Genomic DNA, 18765 nt, shown 5'->3' on the forward strand with positions numbered 1-18765 from the left:
CCTTCCATCCTTCAGCCCCATCTCCCCCCCATCCCCTCCGCTGCCCCCCACAAGCACCAAGCCGGCCGTCGGTGCCCCCGGAGCAGCGCGCTCGCAGGCTGCCACCCCCAGAGCTGTGAATTTTGGGTCCTGGCCCCGGGGGCGCTCGAAGGGCAGCGGGCGGCGAGGAGCCCTGCATCCCCCCGGGGGAGGCCGGGGTCCATCTCCTGTGGTGCTGGTGCTGGGAGTGCCGGGCTGTGCAAGATGGTGTCTGGAAGAGGAGGTGGGGAGGCCTGGAGGTGCAAAATGAGGTTTTCTCCGTGCTCCTTGGGGCGTATTTGTTTGTAACCACCGCTGATACTAAGCAGCCCAGCCGAAGCACCGATTGTCAGGGTGCCTCTGGCGCCGGCTGGAGCATGAGGCTGCGTCTCCAGCCTGAAGACCCCAAAGTTGCGCTGGTTTTCTTTTGGAGCAGCTCTTGCAGGAGGCCTGGGTCTGCCCGGTCGTGACTGCATTGTGTTAGTCCTTCCTCACGTGCTCCCTGCTCCCCCGGAAGATGCTCTGTGTCGTCTTTCTGAGCCCAGCTGTGGGCAGAGTCCAGCTCTGCTGCGGGGCTCTCCCAGACCCCCCCCAGCAGGCCGGGGGCTGTGCTGTGCCCGCAGGAGGTCCCGGGGGTGGTGGGGTGGCCTCCGGGTGCTGCCCAGCTCCCCCTGCACCTGAGGGCATCCACGGAGCTCAGGAGCATGCCTTGGCCAGACCGGGGCCGGTGGTTTGACCCGGACAAGGAACCCGTCCTGGCTAATGAGTCTGGGGCGCTATTGCTGTGTAAGTTCAGAAATTAAAGAAGGGAAAAATACTGAAGCGGATCTCAAAGAAATGCAGAGGTTCCATGAGGAGCCGGGACTCACTGGTAAGTGTCGACGCTGGGGAGGTGCCGATGGCAAGGAAGGCAGGCATGTGAGTTGGAGCTCAAGTGCGCGTGGTGCTTCTCCAGCTCAGAGCCATGGCAGACCAGCCTCCTGCAAGCTGTGGCACTCATCTTCCACGCCAGGCCTGCTGCTTCCTCGTTCGCCGTGGTTGGATCGATTTTAATGGGCTCTGCTGGGAAATCTAAAGGGTAAAAGATAAAAGCCTAATGCTTCCTAATTACCTAGATCCAAATCAATAAGACCAGGCAGCACATTAGCATCCTGATGCGCCTTGTGTCAGCAGAGAGCAAAATGCAGATGATCAAAAACGCTGGTACCAGTTTGTGCAAGAATGTGCATGGGAAACGGGAAATGAGAAGTGGTGGTGCAGGCGCTCCTGGGCAGGGGTCTGTCAAGGCTCTTCTTGAAGGGGCGGCGGTGGAGTGGCTGCTGGGTGCCCAGGGAGAGCACACCTGAGTGCTGCGTCCTGTGTGTCTGTGACATCCATCCCAGTAAGCTGTCCCTTTTGTCCTCAGAAGAAGATGATGGGGTCCTGGAAGGACTGGATGAGTTTTTCCCAGAAGAGCAAGTTGCTGTGCAGAAAAAAAAGAAATCCAAGAAGCTGAAAGACAGCAAGGCTGCCAAAATCAAGAGGAGGAAGAAAGAGGTAACACTGCATGCTCAAAAATGAGGCTGGTGGGTTCCTGCTAGGCCTCTGGGAGATGACTGAGGGTCAGGGCTTGAGCAGTTCTTGTCCAGCTCTGATGCTCTGTTGTGGTGCTTGCTGCCTCTGCTTAGCTGTACATTTTTGGTCCTGGAAGGGTGGAGATTTTTTATTGTTTTGTCCAAAGAAAGAAATGAATGGTAGGGAAACTTACGATGTGCAGGAAATAGTAACCAAAGGTGGCAAAGTGCTGGGACAATTCCCAGTCTGTGAGGTTCGTGTTCCTGCGGTGCCAGGCAGCTCCTCTTCTCTCCCGCTGACCACTTGCAGGATGGTTGAGTTTTAGCACTTCTCCAGTATGTCTGTACCCTGCTGTGCCGTGCCAGGAATACAGGCTGTGCCATCAAATATGGCACTGATATGACAGTGATGTAATGAAAGATGAGGAGAGGGCATCCATCTGCGCTCTAAGTGTTCCTCTTTCTGGTTGCTGGCATTTTGAGAATCTGTTCCTTTTAGTGTGTTTCCTTTAATGCTGAAAACGCATGCCGTAATTATTACTGACAGTCCTTCGTTGTGCGAGCTGTGTGCACGTAATCTTGATCTCCCTGTGCTCACTCCCATGTCCTGCCTGTCACACGTTGGATGGTGAGCTGACGATTAGACCTCGCAGACGAGGAGAGCTGCGAGGATGAGGTTGCTGCCTCCTGGGGTTCTCAGCGCTGAGACGGCAGAGGTAGAGCCTCCAGGAAGCGTGCAGGCAGGTGTTACACTGGAAAACGGGTCTTGTGTTGGTGCTCTTGGGGTTTGCCGTATGCCACATGGACACGGCAGGCAGTGCTGGCACTCTGCCCTCTCTCCCTTGCACCAGGGTGCCCAGGCTCCCGCTGGGGCTGTGGCGCTGATGTTGTGATGTGTGATGGTGACATCCCCATCTGCCTGCTCGTCGTCCTGCCGGCGCTGCAGTGCAGCACCTCCCTGCAGTTGTCCCTGGTGGCAGACGGTAAGTCCTGCTGCCACGAGCTGTGCTGGTGCCTTGTCTGGGCAAACCAACGCGTTGGATGCGTGGCCAGTGCAGGGCCGGAGGTTTCTGCGGACGACGGTGTGGGCTGCACCGGACCAGGGCGTTCTGCAAGGAAGACCGGGTAGAGGCTTCTCAGGGTTTAGCGTGTGGAAGGATTTTGGGGCCTTTTGTGTGAAAACAAAGACAAGGCATCATGTCTTCGGGTCTCACATTACCTGAATCATCCTTCCCCTCGCCCACTTCTAACCTGGGACTCTCCTTCGTGTCCCGTTTGATGGCTGGGTGGCCGTCACGCCCTGGGCAGGGCTGTCACCGTCCCTGCGGCTCCTGCGTGCTCTCAGAAGGGCAGGCTGCGTCCCCTTCGCGTTGCCTCGCAGGGGACCGATGATGCTGTTCTCTTCCAGTCATCGCTGCCGCTCCCTGTGGGTCCTGTGAAAACGGATTGGCTGGGTGAAGTTGCACATTAAAGTGCTTTTGCTAGTGACGGGAGTGAGGTGTGCATTTAAAAAAATAAATGGTTTGGTCCTGCGCTGTGTTACCTGGCAGGCTTTGAGCAGAAGTCAGAGCCCAGAGGAAGCTTTTTCCCCTCCTTCGTGGCCATGGAGATGATGATCTCCTTCTGCAGATACCACACAAAGCTGGCTCAGGCCGCCTTGCTTCCTGTGCGTTCTTCGTCATGGGACACATTTTTCCTGTGCTGCTTTTCAGTTGGGGGAAAAATAAAATACAAACCTGTGGTATTTTCACTTCTGGCAGTTCTCTGTTAGCGTCAGCCTGCCTGAGGCCATGGCAGCAACATGTGCAGCCTGTGCTGGGTCTGCCTGCTTCCTTACTGGGGGTGGGGAGAGGATAATGGGATGAATGTCGAGTGCGTTTTCTTTTTTAATTAATGCCTTGTATGGGCAGTGTTAATCAGACTTGGTTCTGCCTGCTGGAGGTTGTTCTGTCTTCTCTCGGAGCCAGCGAGGAGCTAGCGCCGTAGCTGTCAGTAGGCACTGAGCTGGATTTCGTACCAGCACCAAGGCTGCGTTTTGGGGCGAGGAGGTAAAAGGAAGGGGACCCTTGAGCTGGGCTTTCTCCTCCTAAACACCTCGTCTAAAGTTTTGTGGGGTAGGAGGAGGTTCTTTCCCCCTGTTAAAGGAAGAGGGAGGTGGGAACGAGGTGCAAACCTGTGACACGATGCCAGTGCTGAAGCCACGACTGACTGCCACCCCGGTTCCCCGTGTTTTTGTCATTAGAGCGTGTGGCAGGCGTGGTGCCGCGTTGCACCTTTATGGGGGTTTGTTGGCGTGGGCTCGTTGTAACGCATTCAGGTGTTGTGGCAATGCTTGCTGAAGCTCTGGTGCTAGAACTGATGCTGCAAACCCCCAGAAAAATCCGCATAAAATAACCAGGCTGCAGCTTGAACCTCAGCATATGTAGATGAAGGTCCTTGTCAGACAAGAAAGCGGGGAGAGGGAATCTCAACCTGTACTGCAGCAGTTACCATGGCAACCAATTATTCAGTGCTAAATTATAACTGTTTATAACACTGCTAAAGGAAAAGCTCGTTTTTTTCCGAAGCAAGGAGGACCAGCAATCAGTAATGGCCGCCGAGCAAAGCTGAACCTCTGCAGCAGGAGCAGTCGATGCTGTGTATTTAAATAACCGGCCGCCCGCGTGGCTGCGGTGCCAGGCGAGCCGCGAGGTGCCAGCGCGGCGCTCGAGCAGCGCTGCCTTTGGGCCGGGCTGGGCCTCTGGAGCCAGGCACGGCTCGGGCAGAGCGGCCGGGCCCGCGGGGCGATGGCTGGGGCTGTGGGGCTGGGGGCTGCCCGCTGGGCCCCCGCCGTGCCCGTTGCTCCTGGCGGGGCGGCTCCCCGCGGAGCGGAGTGCTGCTGCCCGAGGCAGAAGAGGGCTCTGCCGCCGGGCCCGCAGCCGTGAGGGCCACAGGTCTGGCAGGTGGGAAGGAGGGGTGCCACCTTCGTGTGCCGCCCGGCGGGCGGCGGCGTTGGTTAGGGTGGCGATGGGTGTGCCGTCAGAGCTGTGCAGCAGGTCGCTGTCCCGGAATGGAACCCAAATTCCAGTCCCCACGCTCTGGCTCTGCCACACCTGGTGGGGCCGTGTCAGCCTGGTCCCTGCTGCCGGAGGGGAGCAGGCTGCGTCCGTCAGCCATCCCGCGGGGCCCAGGCCTCTGACGTGCTTCGCCTCGCTGCTGAAGCCGTGCGTGGCCAAGACGGGAGGTTTCATGTGGCTGCCCGTCTCTATTTCCTGGCTCAATGTCGTTCTGGTGAGCTGGAGGACTTGCACATGACCAAAGGGATGATCTCTTCCTTTCCTTTAGTTTCTTAACTGTTCACACTGTGGTAGAAAAATGTTGCTGTGCTTGTGTAAAACCATAAGCAAACGTGAGACAGAACATCACATGCTATCCTGAGTTACAGCAATCAGAAAAGTTTCCTAAGTATCCCGTGTGAAAATTTAGGATCTTTTGGTGGAGTTGCTCTTTGGTTTACTATACAGCCATTTTTAATGTATGCATTCATTTACTTGACTTGCCGTGTCCTGGCTTTCTGTTTACACCCCCACACATCAGAGTGGTACCTGAACGTTGTGCTGTCGCAGTGCCTGGGCACTTCCAGAGGAGAGCTTAAGAGTACGGAGGTGGAACCGGCACCCGTTTGCATGGCTGTGGCTGAGGGAGGGCAGGCGCTGCTTTTTCTCCACTGTCACTTTCTGTTTTAGGGGAGCAATGATGAAATATCAGATAACGAAGAGGAGATTGAGGAGAAATCTGAGAGTGAAGGAAGTGACTATTCTCCCAACAAAAAGAAAAAGAAAAAACTGAAGGAAAAGAAGGAGAAAAAAACAAAACGGAAAAAGAAGGACGAAGAAGACGATGACAATGAGGATGGAGGCCTGAAGGTACCCAGGAGTTGTTTATCCTGAGCCGGTGCTAGAGCATGAGATCTCAGGGTGAGGCCAGACCCCTGAGATCCCAGCACTTTACCTCCTTCAGCGAGTCACTGCTGAGAGCTGAGCTGTGTTTCCTGGTCATTCACCTTGCACTCTTGAACAAGTTACCTTAGTTTAAGGCACAGCCGCACAACCGAAGCACTCCCCTGCAGGCTGACTGACTTAGCCACGTGTTGATGCTCACTCAGAATGCCTCACGATGCCTTTGGTGGCGGTTCAGCCAGCGTGCTTCGTCTGTTGGCAGTGGGCTGAGGCCGGGGGCCTGTTGGTTAGCTTGGGTCTTCTGACAAGCGGCTTGTCGTTAGAGAAGGTGGCCTGGGGATTTCATGAGAGGCTTGTCTTGGGCTTGGTCAGGGAGATGGCTTTTGTAAACCCTCACCTGTATTTTTTTGTGACTGGATCTTTTAGGATGTGGAGCGGTCTCACTGCAGTGCGCTCCAGGCTGCGTGGGGAAGGCAGCGTGCTGCAGCACGTGGCTCAGTGCGGCTGGGGCAGAGGTGAACCGTGTCTGAGGGAATTTGAGATTTCAAAATATAATTGACTTAGAGCAGAAACAAGGAAAACAATGGAAAACTACAAAGTTATCTAAATGTGCAGCCTTAACGGTGCTGATGTTGAGGTAGTTTTTTGTTTTTTAAACCATGGAGCATATGCAATTCCAGCAGCAACCCAGCCTGTGATGGACTCTCATCAAGGGCTCTCAAGCACAGCCTGGCATTTTTGCTGGCAGATGAAGGGTTGTATTCCCTTGTTATTTATGTTAGGTACAGGGAGAAATTAATGTTTCTTGGAGACATGAAACCTGCTAAGGCTTTGCATTGTATTGCATGGAATGGGGAGCATTTGGATGGTGCCACATTAATTCACTTCTCGGAATTCTGTGAAGCATTAATTTATTAAGCACTTGTGCATGCTTTTTAAAAAAAATTACAGAAATAAATCCCTGTGTGTCGCTGACTAGGAAGAGCATTTGACATGGAGGATACGACAGACCTAGACTTGCACTGCTCATCTGCAAAGCCACAGTCATTTACATTAATTATGTCTCTTTGTAAATCTACAGGAGCCCAAGAGCTCAGCCCAGCTGATGGAAGAATGGGGCCTCGATGATGTAGATTACATTTTCTCAGAAGAAGATTACCATACTCTGACTAATTACAAGGCTTTCAGCCAGTTTCTCAGGTATTACACTGTAGGTTTGGATGGGGTCTTGGGTAGTGGTTGAGATTTGGACATGGCTCAGCTAAGAAGGTGAAGTTGTGAAGTAAATTCTGCATCACAAGCTCCTTGCTGCTTCTCCCTCCATGACTAGAAATGGTCTTCAGGACTGCATTGTAATTGCAGGAGAAACAGCTGAAGTGTTTCTCTCTCCTCACACTCTCTCCACAATTCCGTATTTTTTTTGTTTGTTTATTTGAAAAGTTGCCGTAGAATAAATGAATAACAATAGAAATTTTTGCTTGTACTATGAGCTGTTCAAAACACAACAGGTATTTCTGGGACATTTGAGCGTGCTCTGTTATGTATTTCCTCTTTAAGAAAGTTCTGGTTTCTGCTGCCTTTCCAGTGGAGCAAGTACCAGTGGTCCAGAGCAACCTGCAGCCACGACTCACATGCCACCGATGGATTCCAAGGGTGGAAGAACCTTCCTGCAGCACGTGACGAGCAGAAGCAAACGTGCACTTCTGTTAACTTGTGGTTTTCCCTCTGCCCCACCCTGCAGGCCTCTGATCGCCAAGAAGAACCCCAAGATCCCCATGTCCAAGATGATGACTGTGCTTGGTGCCAAGTGGCGAGAGTTCAGCGCCAACAACCCGTTCAAGGGCAGCTCAGCGGCTGCAGCCGCGGCAGCCGTCGCTGCAGCAGTGGAGACCGTCACTGTTGCTCCACCGCTGGCTGCCAGCCCTCAGCAGTCTGCCTTGCCCACTGTCATCAGGAAAGCTAAAACCAAGGAGGGCAAGGGTAGGTGCCAAGCGTGGCTGGGCTGAGTGGAGACACTGCTCTCACCCGCGGTGTACATGATGAGGTCGACCTGCTGGGCACGCAGAGCTAGCTTCTGAGTGTGTTGGCAGGTTGGGTATGGCCTGGCCACACGAACGTGCACTGCTTGGCAGTTGAGCTGGGTGCTGTGTCTCTGATACGGGCATAAATGAAGGGTTTAATCTCCTGGCATTTGGGTAGAAGGCAACTGTCTTCAAAGCACACTGGCAAGGAGTGAGCCAAACATATAAATCTGCAATAGCTCCTATGGAAATAGTCATATTTGTATTAAAAGGGCTGAAAGTGTTTTCCTGTTTCTGACAGTGAATTCAAGCTTCTTTCCCATTGTTTGGAAAGGGCTGTGTGAATTGCTGTAGAAGCTGGACGGTGGTGAGAAAAGGAGAGATATCCCTTTGTTTGCACCATGTTTCTCTTCAGGAACGTTGCTGTTTCAGTTATGCAGGCATCAATGCCTGATGCCCCGAGAGGTTTTCAACAAGTAGCTTGGAGCTGGCAGTTGACCAAGAGTGCAGCTTGCAGCAGCCTCCTCGCGCTTCGTCCTCAGTGCAGCGTTCCTGCAGGCTGTGTCTCCTTGGCTGTCCTGGCAGAGGGGCCTCTTTTCTCCCTGTTTTGCAGACCTCTAACACTTTTTGTGAATACTCTCAGCCCTGTGGTGGTCCGCAGGCTGCAGTCCCTCTCCTGCATTGCAGGATAGATGCATTCCTCCCATGACAGGCTGTCCCTCTGATTCTTCCCAAGCCCTGGGTATGGGCTAGCAGCCGTTTGCCCCAGAGGACTCCTGGGACAGTGCTGGCCACTTCCCTGCTGCTTGGGGTCCCCAGTACTTTCTCATCATTCATGTAAATTCTGGGATTGGGGTGGGAGGTGGTTCTGGGGACAGCTGTTTGTAGAGTGCCAAACGAGTCTTTCATTTCTCCAGGTCCAGGTGTGCGGAAGAAAATCAAGGGCTCCAAAGATGGGAAGAAAAAGGGGAAGGGGAAAAAGATGGCAGGCTTGAAATTCCGGTTTGGAGGAATCCCCAGCAAAAGGAAAAAGGGCTCCTCTGTAAGTGTGTGCTCCTTTTTTCTGGGCGGGGCTTTGGGTGCAAGAGGGTGCGGCAGGGAAATGCCAGGACAAACCCCCCCTCCCCTAGAAACCTCCCTTGTGCAGGGGAGTGCATGCTCCTCCAGCAGGTTTCCCCCGTTCCTGCCAGGTGGCGTATCCCTCTTGCAGTGCCAGTCACCCCCTAGAGATGATGAGGATCACAAATCTCTGTTCTGGCTGTGTTCTCCAGCCTCGCATGGCGCATCCTTCCCTCACTGCCCCTCAGAGTGGCAGGGTGTCCCATCTGAGGGAGGTGGCAAGTCGCCTTTGTTTGAGGGATGGCTGTGGTTAGCCTGGGGGAAGGCTGCTGGAAAGAAACATTCCAGCCTTGCTCATGCCCCTCTTCCTCGCCCGTCTCTGTTCAGCACTTGTTTGTTCATCCCCTGACAGAGAGCTGTGTCCAGGCTTGTGTTCGTAAAGATGTCATGTCTGGGCATGTTTTCTGCTAAAACCATATAATCACGTTTAGTTTCAGTGATGAGGTCGGTAATGCCATCATTTCAGATTTCATTTGCAAAGGAATTCTTCAGGGCTTGCACTCCAGCTGAACTGTATGTCAAAGAGAATTATCAGACGCTTTAATTATGTTGCCATAGCTTGCCTCCTGGCATCTGGGGCTCTGCAGCATGACCCGGGGATACCAGAGCATCCCAGTAAGTGCACAGCAGCAGGGCTCTGCTGCAGTCTGCGTGCAGCACTCCTGTCAGCGTATGAATATCAGGTGTAAGCAGGGCATTTTAAAGAGTACCTGTGCCAAATATCTGTTGAATAGGGATGGAACTCCTGTAGGTCTTGATGATATTGCTCAAAATCCCATTAGTTCACTTTTATTTGAATTCCCTGACTCTCTAGCTCTAGTTTACATAACATGACCTGTTTGTAAATAACTTTGTATATCACAAGTTGAAGTGAAAGAGGCAATCTGGGGCATTCATTTGCTGATGCATTTTTTCAGTCACACATCACAGAAAAATCCATTCCATGTCTGGGTGCGCTCTGTGGTCTGTGCATTTGCATTTCTGAGACTTGGGAGGAGCTTTCGCTTGTTCCTGCAGCCAGGAGTGCTAAGCACACGATGAACAGCACACAAATTGGGGATTAGTACATGTAAATCTGGTCTCCAGAATAAGAATGCAGACGTGTTATGTTTTAAGGCCGCAGAATACTTGGCATTTTTAACTCCTTTCATTTTATGAGCAATGTGAAGCATAAATGCCTACGTGCACACAAACAGGTTAACAAAAAGCTGGAACGAGGAGGGGTCCCCTCGCTGCTCAGGAGTAGGGGTAGGTGGTTGTCCCCTCCGCACACCTCTGTTTGGGTGTCTGTGCGCTCGTCTGCACCCATGATAACACTGTCACAGCAGAGGGGTCTTGCAGCTGGCTGGTGCCTGATGCTTAGGAGATGCTGTGCCTTTCCTGAAGGGCCTGGGCAGCTGCACGATGTGACATCTCTGTGCTAGCAGGGGTGGCAGACTGCAGGGGACACCCAGAGCCCACCTCTTGTCAGACAAGCACAGCGTGGACTTGGCACTCTGATTTACGTGCTCTGTGTGTGCTCTGAGATTTGCTCAGTGATTGCACTTTGACGGTACTGCTGAACTGGGCTGGCTGCCTCTGTGCAACGCCGAGCAGTGCCAAATAATTGTCCTCCAGCTCTAGCTGTAGTCCAGATCTGTGCTGATTGATTGTCTGGCTGGGCCATTGATCTGATAGAGGAGATTTACCTGCTTCCTAATGCCTTGTGACACATTCTTATGAACCCTGCCTGTCAGTGCCAGGAGTGCAATAACCCTGCCACTCTCCGTGATGCTGTAGCTAGTCAGTTCATGTAGAAACCACGCCGTGCTTCTCTTGGGGGTACCCGCAGAACTCAGCTGCCGGCCGATGGTGCCATGCTGCTTTATGCGGGTCTTTGGTGCTTTGTTCTGATACAGAGCAGTGCTCTCTGGAGATAACTCCTTGCGTGCCGGCACTTGGACTGTGTGTGGTTTCGTTTTCTCCTCTGCAGAGTGAAGAGGAAGAACGGGAGGAATCCGACTTCGACAGTGCCAGCATCAACAGCTCCTCAGTGCGCTCTGAGTGCTCGGCTGGCCTGGGGAAGAGAGGGAAGAGGAGGAGAAAGAAAAAGAGGAGTAGGCCATTCCTTTGTACTCTGTTCCTGTTCTGTTTGGATTTCCCTCTTCAGATGGTGCTTTCCTGGTCTTTGCAGCTCCAAGCAGTGTCTGACACTGACTCGGTGGGAAAGGATGTGCTTCCGCTTGTTTGTGTGCGTGGGGTGAGGGGTGCTTTCTTGGTGTCCAGACTCCTCTGCTGGTGGGCTTACACCGAGGAGGAGGCAGCAAGTGGATCCGGCCGTGGGGCACGGGCTCACCCCCACGGGGCTGGTGGTGGTGGTGGAGGAGCAGCCTGGCGTCAGGGCCTTGCCATCGACCACTTTCCCTCCAGCCCTCTCTCCAGCTGCCAGCCACCGCCTGGGGCTCACCTCCCCTTCAGCCAGCGCCGTGCTGTGACCTGGAGCTGCCTGGGGAGAGGAGTGGTTGCAGCATCCTGCCGTGCTGCAGCACGGAAAGCCAGCCTTCCTCGCCTTGGTGTGCGCTCTCAGCCTGGGCGGACGAGCTCCCTGCCCGCCCCACGAGCCTGGGTGCGCCTTGGGTGCTGAGACGTGGTACGGGCAGCTGCTGCCCTGCTCGCACACCTGGGCCTGCCAGGATTTGTCCTGTAGCAGAAAGTTCTGGACATTTGTGGGGCTTCAGGGGGAGTGCTTTTCACAGGAACAGCCCCCGGAGAAGCATGGCTCATGGCAGGCTCCCAGTGGAGTTGGTCTGGCTGTGGGTGAGGAAGGGTCAGACAGAGGATTTTGTTGGGCTGTGTGAGATGTGTGGTCAGGCTTTGTGCAGGCAGCAGGTCCGTGGTAATGATGCAGGAAGATGGAGGCATGTGAACATCGGTGAAAGGATCTGGCAGGGTCTCTGAGTGGCCGTGCAGCTGTGTTTGCTTGCATATCCCTTCACTTGCGGAGGACCTTGAGTTGGTCTGGTTAATGTCATCTCCATCCTCGTTGCTGTTGGGAGCAGTTACTCCACACCAAGCTACCCCAAGCCACTGGGCTTCGGCTTCTTACTTTACTGACAAGGTTTTGCTTCTGAGAAATCAAGGGGTGGCTTCTGGGCTTGGGGACAGGTAGGAGGTGAGTGGCCGCCCTCCCACGCAGCGCGTGGCCCTCCCAGCACTCGGTCAGGGAGGCCGGGCTGGCCGGCAGGCTCGGTGTCTCCCGTGTGAAGGTTGTCTCTTCGCCTCCTGGATCGTCGCTGCAGTGGCTTGGGCTGGTGCAGGCCCTCGTGCTGGAGCTTGACGGCTCCTGCTGTGGGCTGGGCAGCTCCGGCGGAGGGCAGGAGGCCGGCTGGGCTGCTCTCCCTGCCTGCTGGGGGAGAGCTGTGTCTGGAGGCTGTGGCAGCGCTGGGAGCTGAGAAGAGTCTTACCAGTGCTTGCGAGGCGTCCCTCTTTCCCTCTTCCCTTTGCACGGAGTTGGAAGAGCTCCTGCGTCTGCACCTAGTGAGCACCCAGGGAGAGCAGAGGAGTCCCAGGAGGAGGAGAGCCCTCCTCAGCTGTGTTACTGTTGCATGGTACATTTGCAGTTGATGGTGCTGGTATCTGTGGAGGTTTCTCTGACTGGCCTCCCTTGCAACCTCTCCAGGTTCTGGCATTCTCCATTGAGAGCCTGAAGGAACCAAAGGATGATACAGTGTGGAGAGAAAGACAGAGGTGAGATGATGCTGTGTGCAAAGATAAACTATGGTGCTGAGGGACAGAGAGGTAGGGGGACGTAACAGGAGGGGACTGAGGCAAAATGTTTTCCTTGTTTCCTTAACTAACGTAGAGGAGCAACTGTCCCATTCCCTCCTGGGAGAGCGGGCCGTTCTGTCCTGCTGACTGTACGTGTGTCCCTTGCTTGTAGTTGAAGAAGGGGACGGATACGAGACAGACCACCAGGACTACTGTGAGGTGTGCCAGCAGGGAGGGGAGATCATCCTGTGCGACACCTGTCCCCGTGCCTACCACCTCGTCTGCCTGGACCCCGAGCTGGAGAAGGCCCCCGAGGGCAAGTGGAGCTGCCCCCACTGTGTGAGTGCAGGCGCCCAGCAGGTGCCACTGCCCGGGTGGGGGGCACCAGCGAAACATCTCCTGGGTGACGTGGAGGTGCTGCTCAGAGTGCCTCTCGGCCCTGTCCCCAGCTCGGGGACACGCCGTCATCTTCCCTGTGCTCCCACAGCCCTGCTGCTGGTGGGCGGTCGGCGCTGCCAGGGCTGGTGCCTGCTGGGGAGGGGGTCGCTCAGAGCACCCACAGCCTTCCCTGCACCACCTCCAGCACCTGGGCATGGGGGTGTCACGTTCCCCACCTCGTGTGGCATGCAGAGCTTTCATTTCTCTGCAGACAAATCAGAGCACCGCAACGAGAGCCTGGTTCAAGACCCAGGCTGGACGGGGCTTTGGGCAACCTGATGTGGTGGGAGCTGTCCCTGCCCACCACAGGGGGCTGGGACCTCGATGATCTTCAGGGTCCCTTCCAAACCCGAACGGTTCTATCAGTCTGTCATTTGTTGGTGTTGCCTTGCAGTTAGCTGAAACCCTGCGTGGGGCCACACTGCTGAATGGGATGGGCAGAGAAATGTATTGATAGATGTGTGGGAAGAAGGGAGGTGTGTTACAGGGTCCAGGCTGCAGACAGAGTTGTGTATCGCTGTGGCTATTGCCTGCATGAACAGAGGCTCTGGGGCTGTTGGGGTGGCGTCAGGAGCACGGCTCCCTCTTGCAGCCCCGTGCTGGGTTTGGGGCCCCTTGGGTGCTGGGGGTCTGTCAGCGTAAACCCTCAGCATGACTCTGGGTGTTCTCTCCCAGGAGAAGGAGGGGATCCAGTGGGAGCCAAAGGAGGATGAGGATGAGGAAGAGGAAGGTGGTGAAGAAGAGGAGGATGACCACATGGAGTTCTGCCGTGTCTGTAAGGATGGAGGGGAGCTGCTGTGCTGCGACACGTGCCCATCTTCCTACCACCTGCACTGCCTGAACCCGCCCCTGCCAGAGATACCAAACGGTGAATGGCTCTGCCCTCGCTGTACAGTGAGTGTTTCCAGCATTCATCGCCCTGTTTCTGCTCCCATTCCTGCTGCCTCCGAGCAGGGCTCGCTGGCCCCATGGCCCTGCCCACCAGCCCCTTGCACCCAGCGGCTGTGCCACTGCCCCGGGCCCTGCTGCTGGGCTGGTGTCCTGCCCTCTGCTGCCAGCGCTGCTTCTGGGAGAGCATCGCCCCCCGGGGCCCTGCCTGTGTCTGGGCAGCTCTGCCCCCTGTGTAATCTCCCCATGTAGGCTGCTGGCTAATGAGTCCCCTGCTGGCTTTTAGATTGCTTGTCAAGTCCCATTTGATGCATGCCCTGTGTAGGGGGGGCTTTCCCCCTGAGGCAGGCTTGCTGCAGAGGTAGGCGTGATTTGTGGGGCCTTGAGTTGTGCTGGGGAATTAAATGTGGGAGTAATGAAACATTTATTGTGCTCAGGCTGCGCTGGTGGCAAGGCCTGTCCCCACAGGGGATGCAGCGGTGTCACAGATGTCCTTCTCAGGCATGCTTGCACCAGCCAGCCTTCACCCACCCCACGCACCCTCACCGCCTCTTTCTGTCTGCCTGGTTAGACACAGCAGATGAGTAACTCTTCCTGGGACTGGGGCAGTGGTTTGGTTGTGCCTGCGGCAGGTGACTGTTTTCAGGGTGAGTTAAGTGCAGTCAGGCCCCAAGCTCATCCAAGTCACCCATTTTGCCCCGCGTAGTTCCCTCTGGCCTGGGGCCCCTCCATGGGTGCTCTCCTCCTCTCTCTCCAGCAGCAGACCTGGTGTAAGCTCTGCCCAGGGGCTTGCTGCAGCCCTGTCTGTGCTCTCCCTGCTGCGGCTGGACGGCTGCAGTCTGTGTGGCGTCCCCAGGCCCCTCCTGCCCTCCAGGTCTGTCCTTCCCCCTTACTGATGAGCTGCGGGACGTTGTGCCGTGTCGTGCCGTGTGGCTGCTCACATGGACCCTTGGGGCTCTGGGGCTGGAGGGAGGGATGGGGGGGATCTGAGGCCTGACAGTGTTCCTGTTAAACTACGCGCTCTTGTGTATTTTCTTTTTCATCCTCAGTGCCCTCCTTTAAAGGGCAAAGTGCAACGCATCCTGCACTGGACCTGGAAGGAGCCTCCGGCCCCGCTCCCGTCCACGCTGCCGGCCCCGGATGCGGAGCTGCCTCTCCCGCTGCCCAAGGTGCTGGAGGGCATCCCGGAGCGGGAGTTCTTCGTCAAGTGGGCAGGGCTCTCCTACTGGCACTGCTCCTGGGTCAAGGAGCTGCAGGTGAGCGTGGGGCTGGCCGCAGCGTGCCCTGGCCCGGGTTGTTCCCCTGCGGCCGGAGGGGTGACGGCAGCTCTGTCCTGCTGCAGCTGGAGCTCTACCACACGGTGATGTACCGCAACTACCAAAGGAAGAACGACATGGATGAGCCGCCGGCCTTTGACTACGGCTCTGGGGACGAGGACAGCCAGAGGGAGAAGCGGAAGAACAAGGACCCGCAGTATGCCAAGATGGAGGAGCGGTTCTACCGCTACGGCATCAAGCCCGAGTGGATGATGATCCACCGCATCCTGAACCACAGGTGAGGAGGAATGGGCAGCAGAAGGGTGCTGCCAGGGCGCCCGGATCCCTGCTGCTGCAGGCGCTGAGTGGCGTCAGTGGCAGCCAGGGCAGGGGCAAGACCCGCCACCCTCCCCATGCCCCCGCAAGCTTTGCAGCTGAAGCTTTGAGCGGCCACTCAGTCTTCTGTGCTGGTTTTCCCTTTGTGCACAGATCTTATTCTGATGGTCTGTATGGTGAGCTGAGCTCCTGGGGCACCTGTCACACCCTGGGGCACCTATTACACTGCCAGCCATGGGATTTCTGTGTCAAGCCTAATTTGTGGCAACTGTTAACTCCGCAGTAGCTGTCTGTGGTTTTGCTGAGGACTTGCTGGACATCTGGCTGGAGCTGCCTGTCAGGAGCAGCTGCCGTGCTGGCTGGGTTGTTCCAGCCCTGAATTCCACACGTACAGAGCTGCGGCAGTGACAGTGAAAGGCCATGCACGTTCCGCCCATGCGAGCATGTTCCCAGTTTCAGGGCAGTGCCCAGTTTCTGGGGAGCAGCCTGAGCTGCCAGCTTGTTTGGGTGAAGGGAGGGTTGGCTGAGGTCTCCTCCCCAAGGCTGGAAGTTCTTGTCGTCCTTCTGCAAAACTGAGTTCTCAGTCTGATAGAATTTCAGCTGCTGGCTTGTTTCAAGGTTGCTGTCACCTTGGGGTGCTTGCTCCTGAGGTGATACCAGCACCAGCAGTGAATTGATGCCTTATTTTCACTTCAGTTATGTTGCACGTTAATAATAGAGATAGTAAATTTTCCCAAAAGTTGGCTGCACAGAGTTGTTCCGTTCTGCCCAGATGTATTGTTTGGATTCCTGATGCAGCCTAATTATTCCATAAATTGCTGCTGCAGCCTGGTGATCAGGCTTTCTTCCATCGATTGTACCCTGTGGCTGCTATTGCAGACCTAAACTGCTTTTGAACACTGGTCCGTTTTTGTGTAGGTCATTTGTGCCTCTCAGAAACCATGCAGCCCATCTGCGTTCACATCAAAGGTAAGCTGGCAGCAGGGATCCGAGTATTACATGTACCTGGGAGGTGCAGAATGCCCACTTACCTCCTCCTACTGCTGGTAGGAACTGTGCCCGAGGACAGGAATTTGAACAAGTGCCTTACTCCATGATGGAGCCTTGACGTTTGCATTTCCTTTGTGCAGAAGAAATATCCTGCACAGGAAATCTGCTGTGCAGATATTTATTTTTTTTACATCAAGCAGCTAGAAACACCTTTTTATTGAATTTCTGTATTTCAAGTGGCAACTTGAAATTTCAAGCAGCAACACTGCTTGGAGGCTGTTTGACAGAAAACAATCTGTCTGGCTAATTTTCCTGCGAGCTTTACATTGTCTGCTAATAAGGCAAAGTTTATTTTCCTATAGGTATATAATTGGACTCTGTAGTGTGTTTGTTCATTTTTCAGTGTAACTGAAACTTCATAGAGTAATGAATGCTACAGAAAAGAGAGTGAGCTCTGGTCTTCATCCAGTCCTGGTAAAATAGGAATATGGGGTTCAGTGAAATGGAAGAGAAGCCTTTAAAGCTTTTTCCATGGGAATGCCATCACCTGTGATAAACAGCAGTTCCCTGTGCCAATATGGAATAAATATGTGTATAAAATAGACATTAATGTGCAGGTGTAGGTACTTGCTCTTTAGGGTGTGGACCAGTAGCTTATTAACAGAGACAAGAAGAACCATGCCGTATCACAGGCAACGTGGACAGAGCCTGTGGTGGCTTTTGGCTGCCAGCGCTGCTTTAACATGCGCAGCAGATTAATGGGCATTTCTGCTGGAAACTGTCGATGCTTTCCTTATGGTTTTTTAGCTATGCTTGGATGTCATGGAATGTATGCAAAAGCAGAGGATGACGTATCCGGTTCTGTGGAAGCAGATTATGGTTAGCGTTTTCCTTGGGATCATGTCTCCAGCTGATGAAGCCGTGGTGCTCCTCCAGGGGGATGCTCCTGGACTTGTTGCCCTTGGACATGCTGTCGCCACCCATGGCTGGCAGTAGTCCGTATTTATATGTGAACATGCAGTCATCTGTGCGTGGGAGAGAGATGGAGATCTGTCATACAAACAGCTGTCTCTGGGGCTTGTTCTTTGGCAGACTCATACGTGAGTCTCCTGGGTTTGTGGGGACAGCCGTTGAGGAATTACCACGTCAGGTACTGTTGTGTGTAGGGTTTCTTGTCTCAAAGGATTTTCATTTCAAAGTGGGCATTGTGCCACTACTGTGAAACGCACACGCAAGCTGTTTTCATCACTTTTTTTTCGTTTCATTGATATGTTTTATGTGGTATGTATTATAGCTTCGATAAAAAGGGAGACATTCATTACCTGATCAAGTGGAAAGATCTGCCGTATGACCAGTGCACCTGGGAGATTGATGAGATAGACATTCCGTACTACGAAAACCTCAAGCTCCTCTACTGGAATCACAGGTACGAGCCATCCAGGCAGTGTGACTGCAGTTGGTGCGTGTTGCAGCCCGGGAGGGTCGTGCAGACCTGTAGCTGCCTGCTTGGGCGTTTCAGATGACCAGTGATTTGTAGGTGTTACCCTTCTTGAGCACACTGCAGCCACTTGCAGGGACCTCTTTTCAGAGAGTGGTTGCTGAGCACTTTCTGAAAGCTGGGGCTTGGTAAGGTCTCTCATGGAAGTGCTCCACCAGTCAGGACTGCCTTGGAATCCTCTCTGTTGGCTGTTTAACAGCCTATGCTCCCCTTCTCCTACATTTTTACTGCTGGAAATATTCACAGCCTCACTGTGCTTCATGGAGGCTCCGTGGTGCTGCTGTGTATATGTTGTGGGGGAAAAATATAATGCTCCGATGAGATTGCTGTCCTTCATTTTGGCTGATGTTGCAAGGACTGTTGGAAGGGGATAATTAATGCTCCATGAGTGCCCATGGGAACTGGGCCAGAAAAGCTCCTGTGGGGAAACAGGCAGTGGAATTTGAGAGGCATTTCTAACCCCTGGCTTGGAGACCGGGAGACAAATGTCTGTCTGCCTTTTCCCGATGAGTGCTCACTGTTTCAGGGAGCTGATGCTGGGGGAAGACACACGCCCTCTAAAGAAGCTGAACAAGAAAGGGAAAAAGCTGAAGGAGGAGAAGCTAGAAAAGCCTCCAGAAACTCCTCTCGTTGATGTAAGTAAGAACGGCGGGTTCAGCAAGAGGGTGTGTGAGCCCACCAAAAGGAAGGTCTTTCTGTGTCCCAAGCCTGTTACATTTTTACGTTTTTCTTCTTTAGTTCCTTCAGAGACAGTTTTTCTTTCTTTTTTTTTTTTTTCATTTGAAGCTCTGGGGTCCTTCACCTGTGCACAAGGATGTTTGGGGTCTCTTTTCCCCAAACCTGTGCAGGTCTCACATGCACAGGGAGAGCTGGACGTGTGCTGTGAAAGGCCTGGATCACTCCTTGCAGACTTTTATGGTGGGAGGAAAGAGTCAAGGAGAGGAGGCTGCCAGGCTGTCCTCC

The 18765-nt window shown here is 54.2% G+C and overlaps 1 protein-coding gene across 9 annotated transcripts in view; it reads left to right on the forward strand.

Moving 5' to 3' along the window:
• Positions 1–18765, forward strand: part of CHD5 (chromodomain helicase DNA binding protein 5) — a 36346-nt gene that overhangs the window by 528 nt on the left and 17053 nt on the right. For 5 of the 9 annotated variants that reach the window (XM_083802801.1, XM_083802799.1, XM_083802796.1 and 2 more), the window contains exons 2-14: positions 1424–1554; positions 5297–5476; positions 6591–6709; positions 7251–7489; positions 8448–8572; positions 10622–10745; positions 12569–12735; positions 13510–13728; positions 14772–14978; positions 15065–15276; positions 16233–16283; positions 17599–17730; positions 18329–18437. In XM_083802801.1, coding sequence (XP_083658927.1) covers positions 1424–1554; positions 5297–5476; positions 6591–6709; positions 7251–7489; positions 8448–8572; positions 10622–10745; positions 12569–12735; positions 13510–13728; positions 14772–14978; positions 15065–15276; positions 16233–16283; positions 17599–17730; positions 18329–18437 — 2015 coding nt within the window. Of the gene's footprint in view, positions 1–1423; positions 1555–5296; positions 5477–6590; positions 6710–7250; positions 7490–8447; positions 8573–10621; positions 10746–12307; positions 12376–12568; positions 12736–13509; positions 13729–14771; positions 14979–15064; positions 15277–16232; positions 16284–17598; positions 17731–18328; positions 18438–18765 lie in introns of those variants that run through there. The other 4 variants (XM_083802802.1, XM_083802803.1, XM_083802798.1 and 1 more) reach the window with 3 other exon arrangements.

The sequence above is a fragment of the Anser anser genome, assembly GCF_964211835.1.
Source record: "Anser anser genome assembly, chromosome: 17".
Taxonomy (NCBI): domain Eukaryota; kingdom Metazoa; phylum Chordata; class Aves; order Anseriformes; family Anatidae; genus Anser; species Anser anser.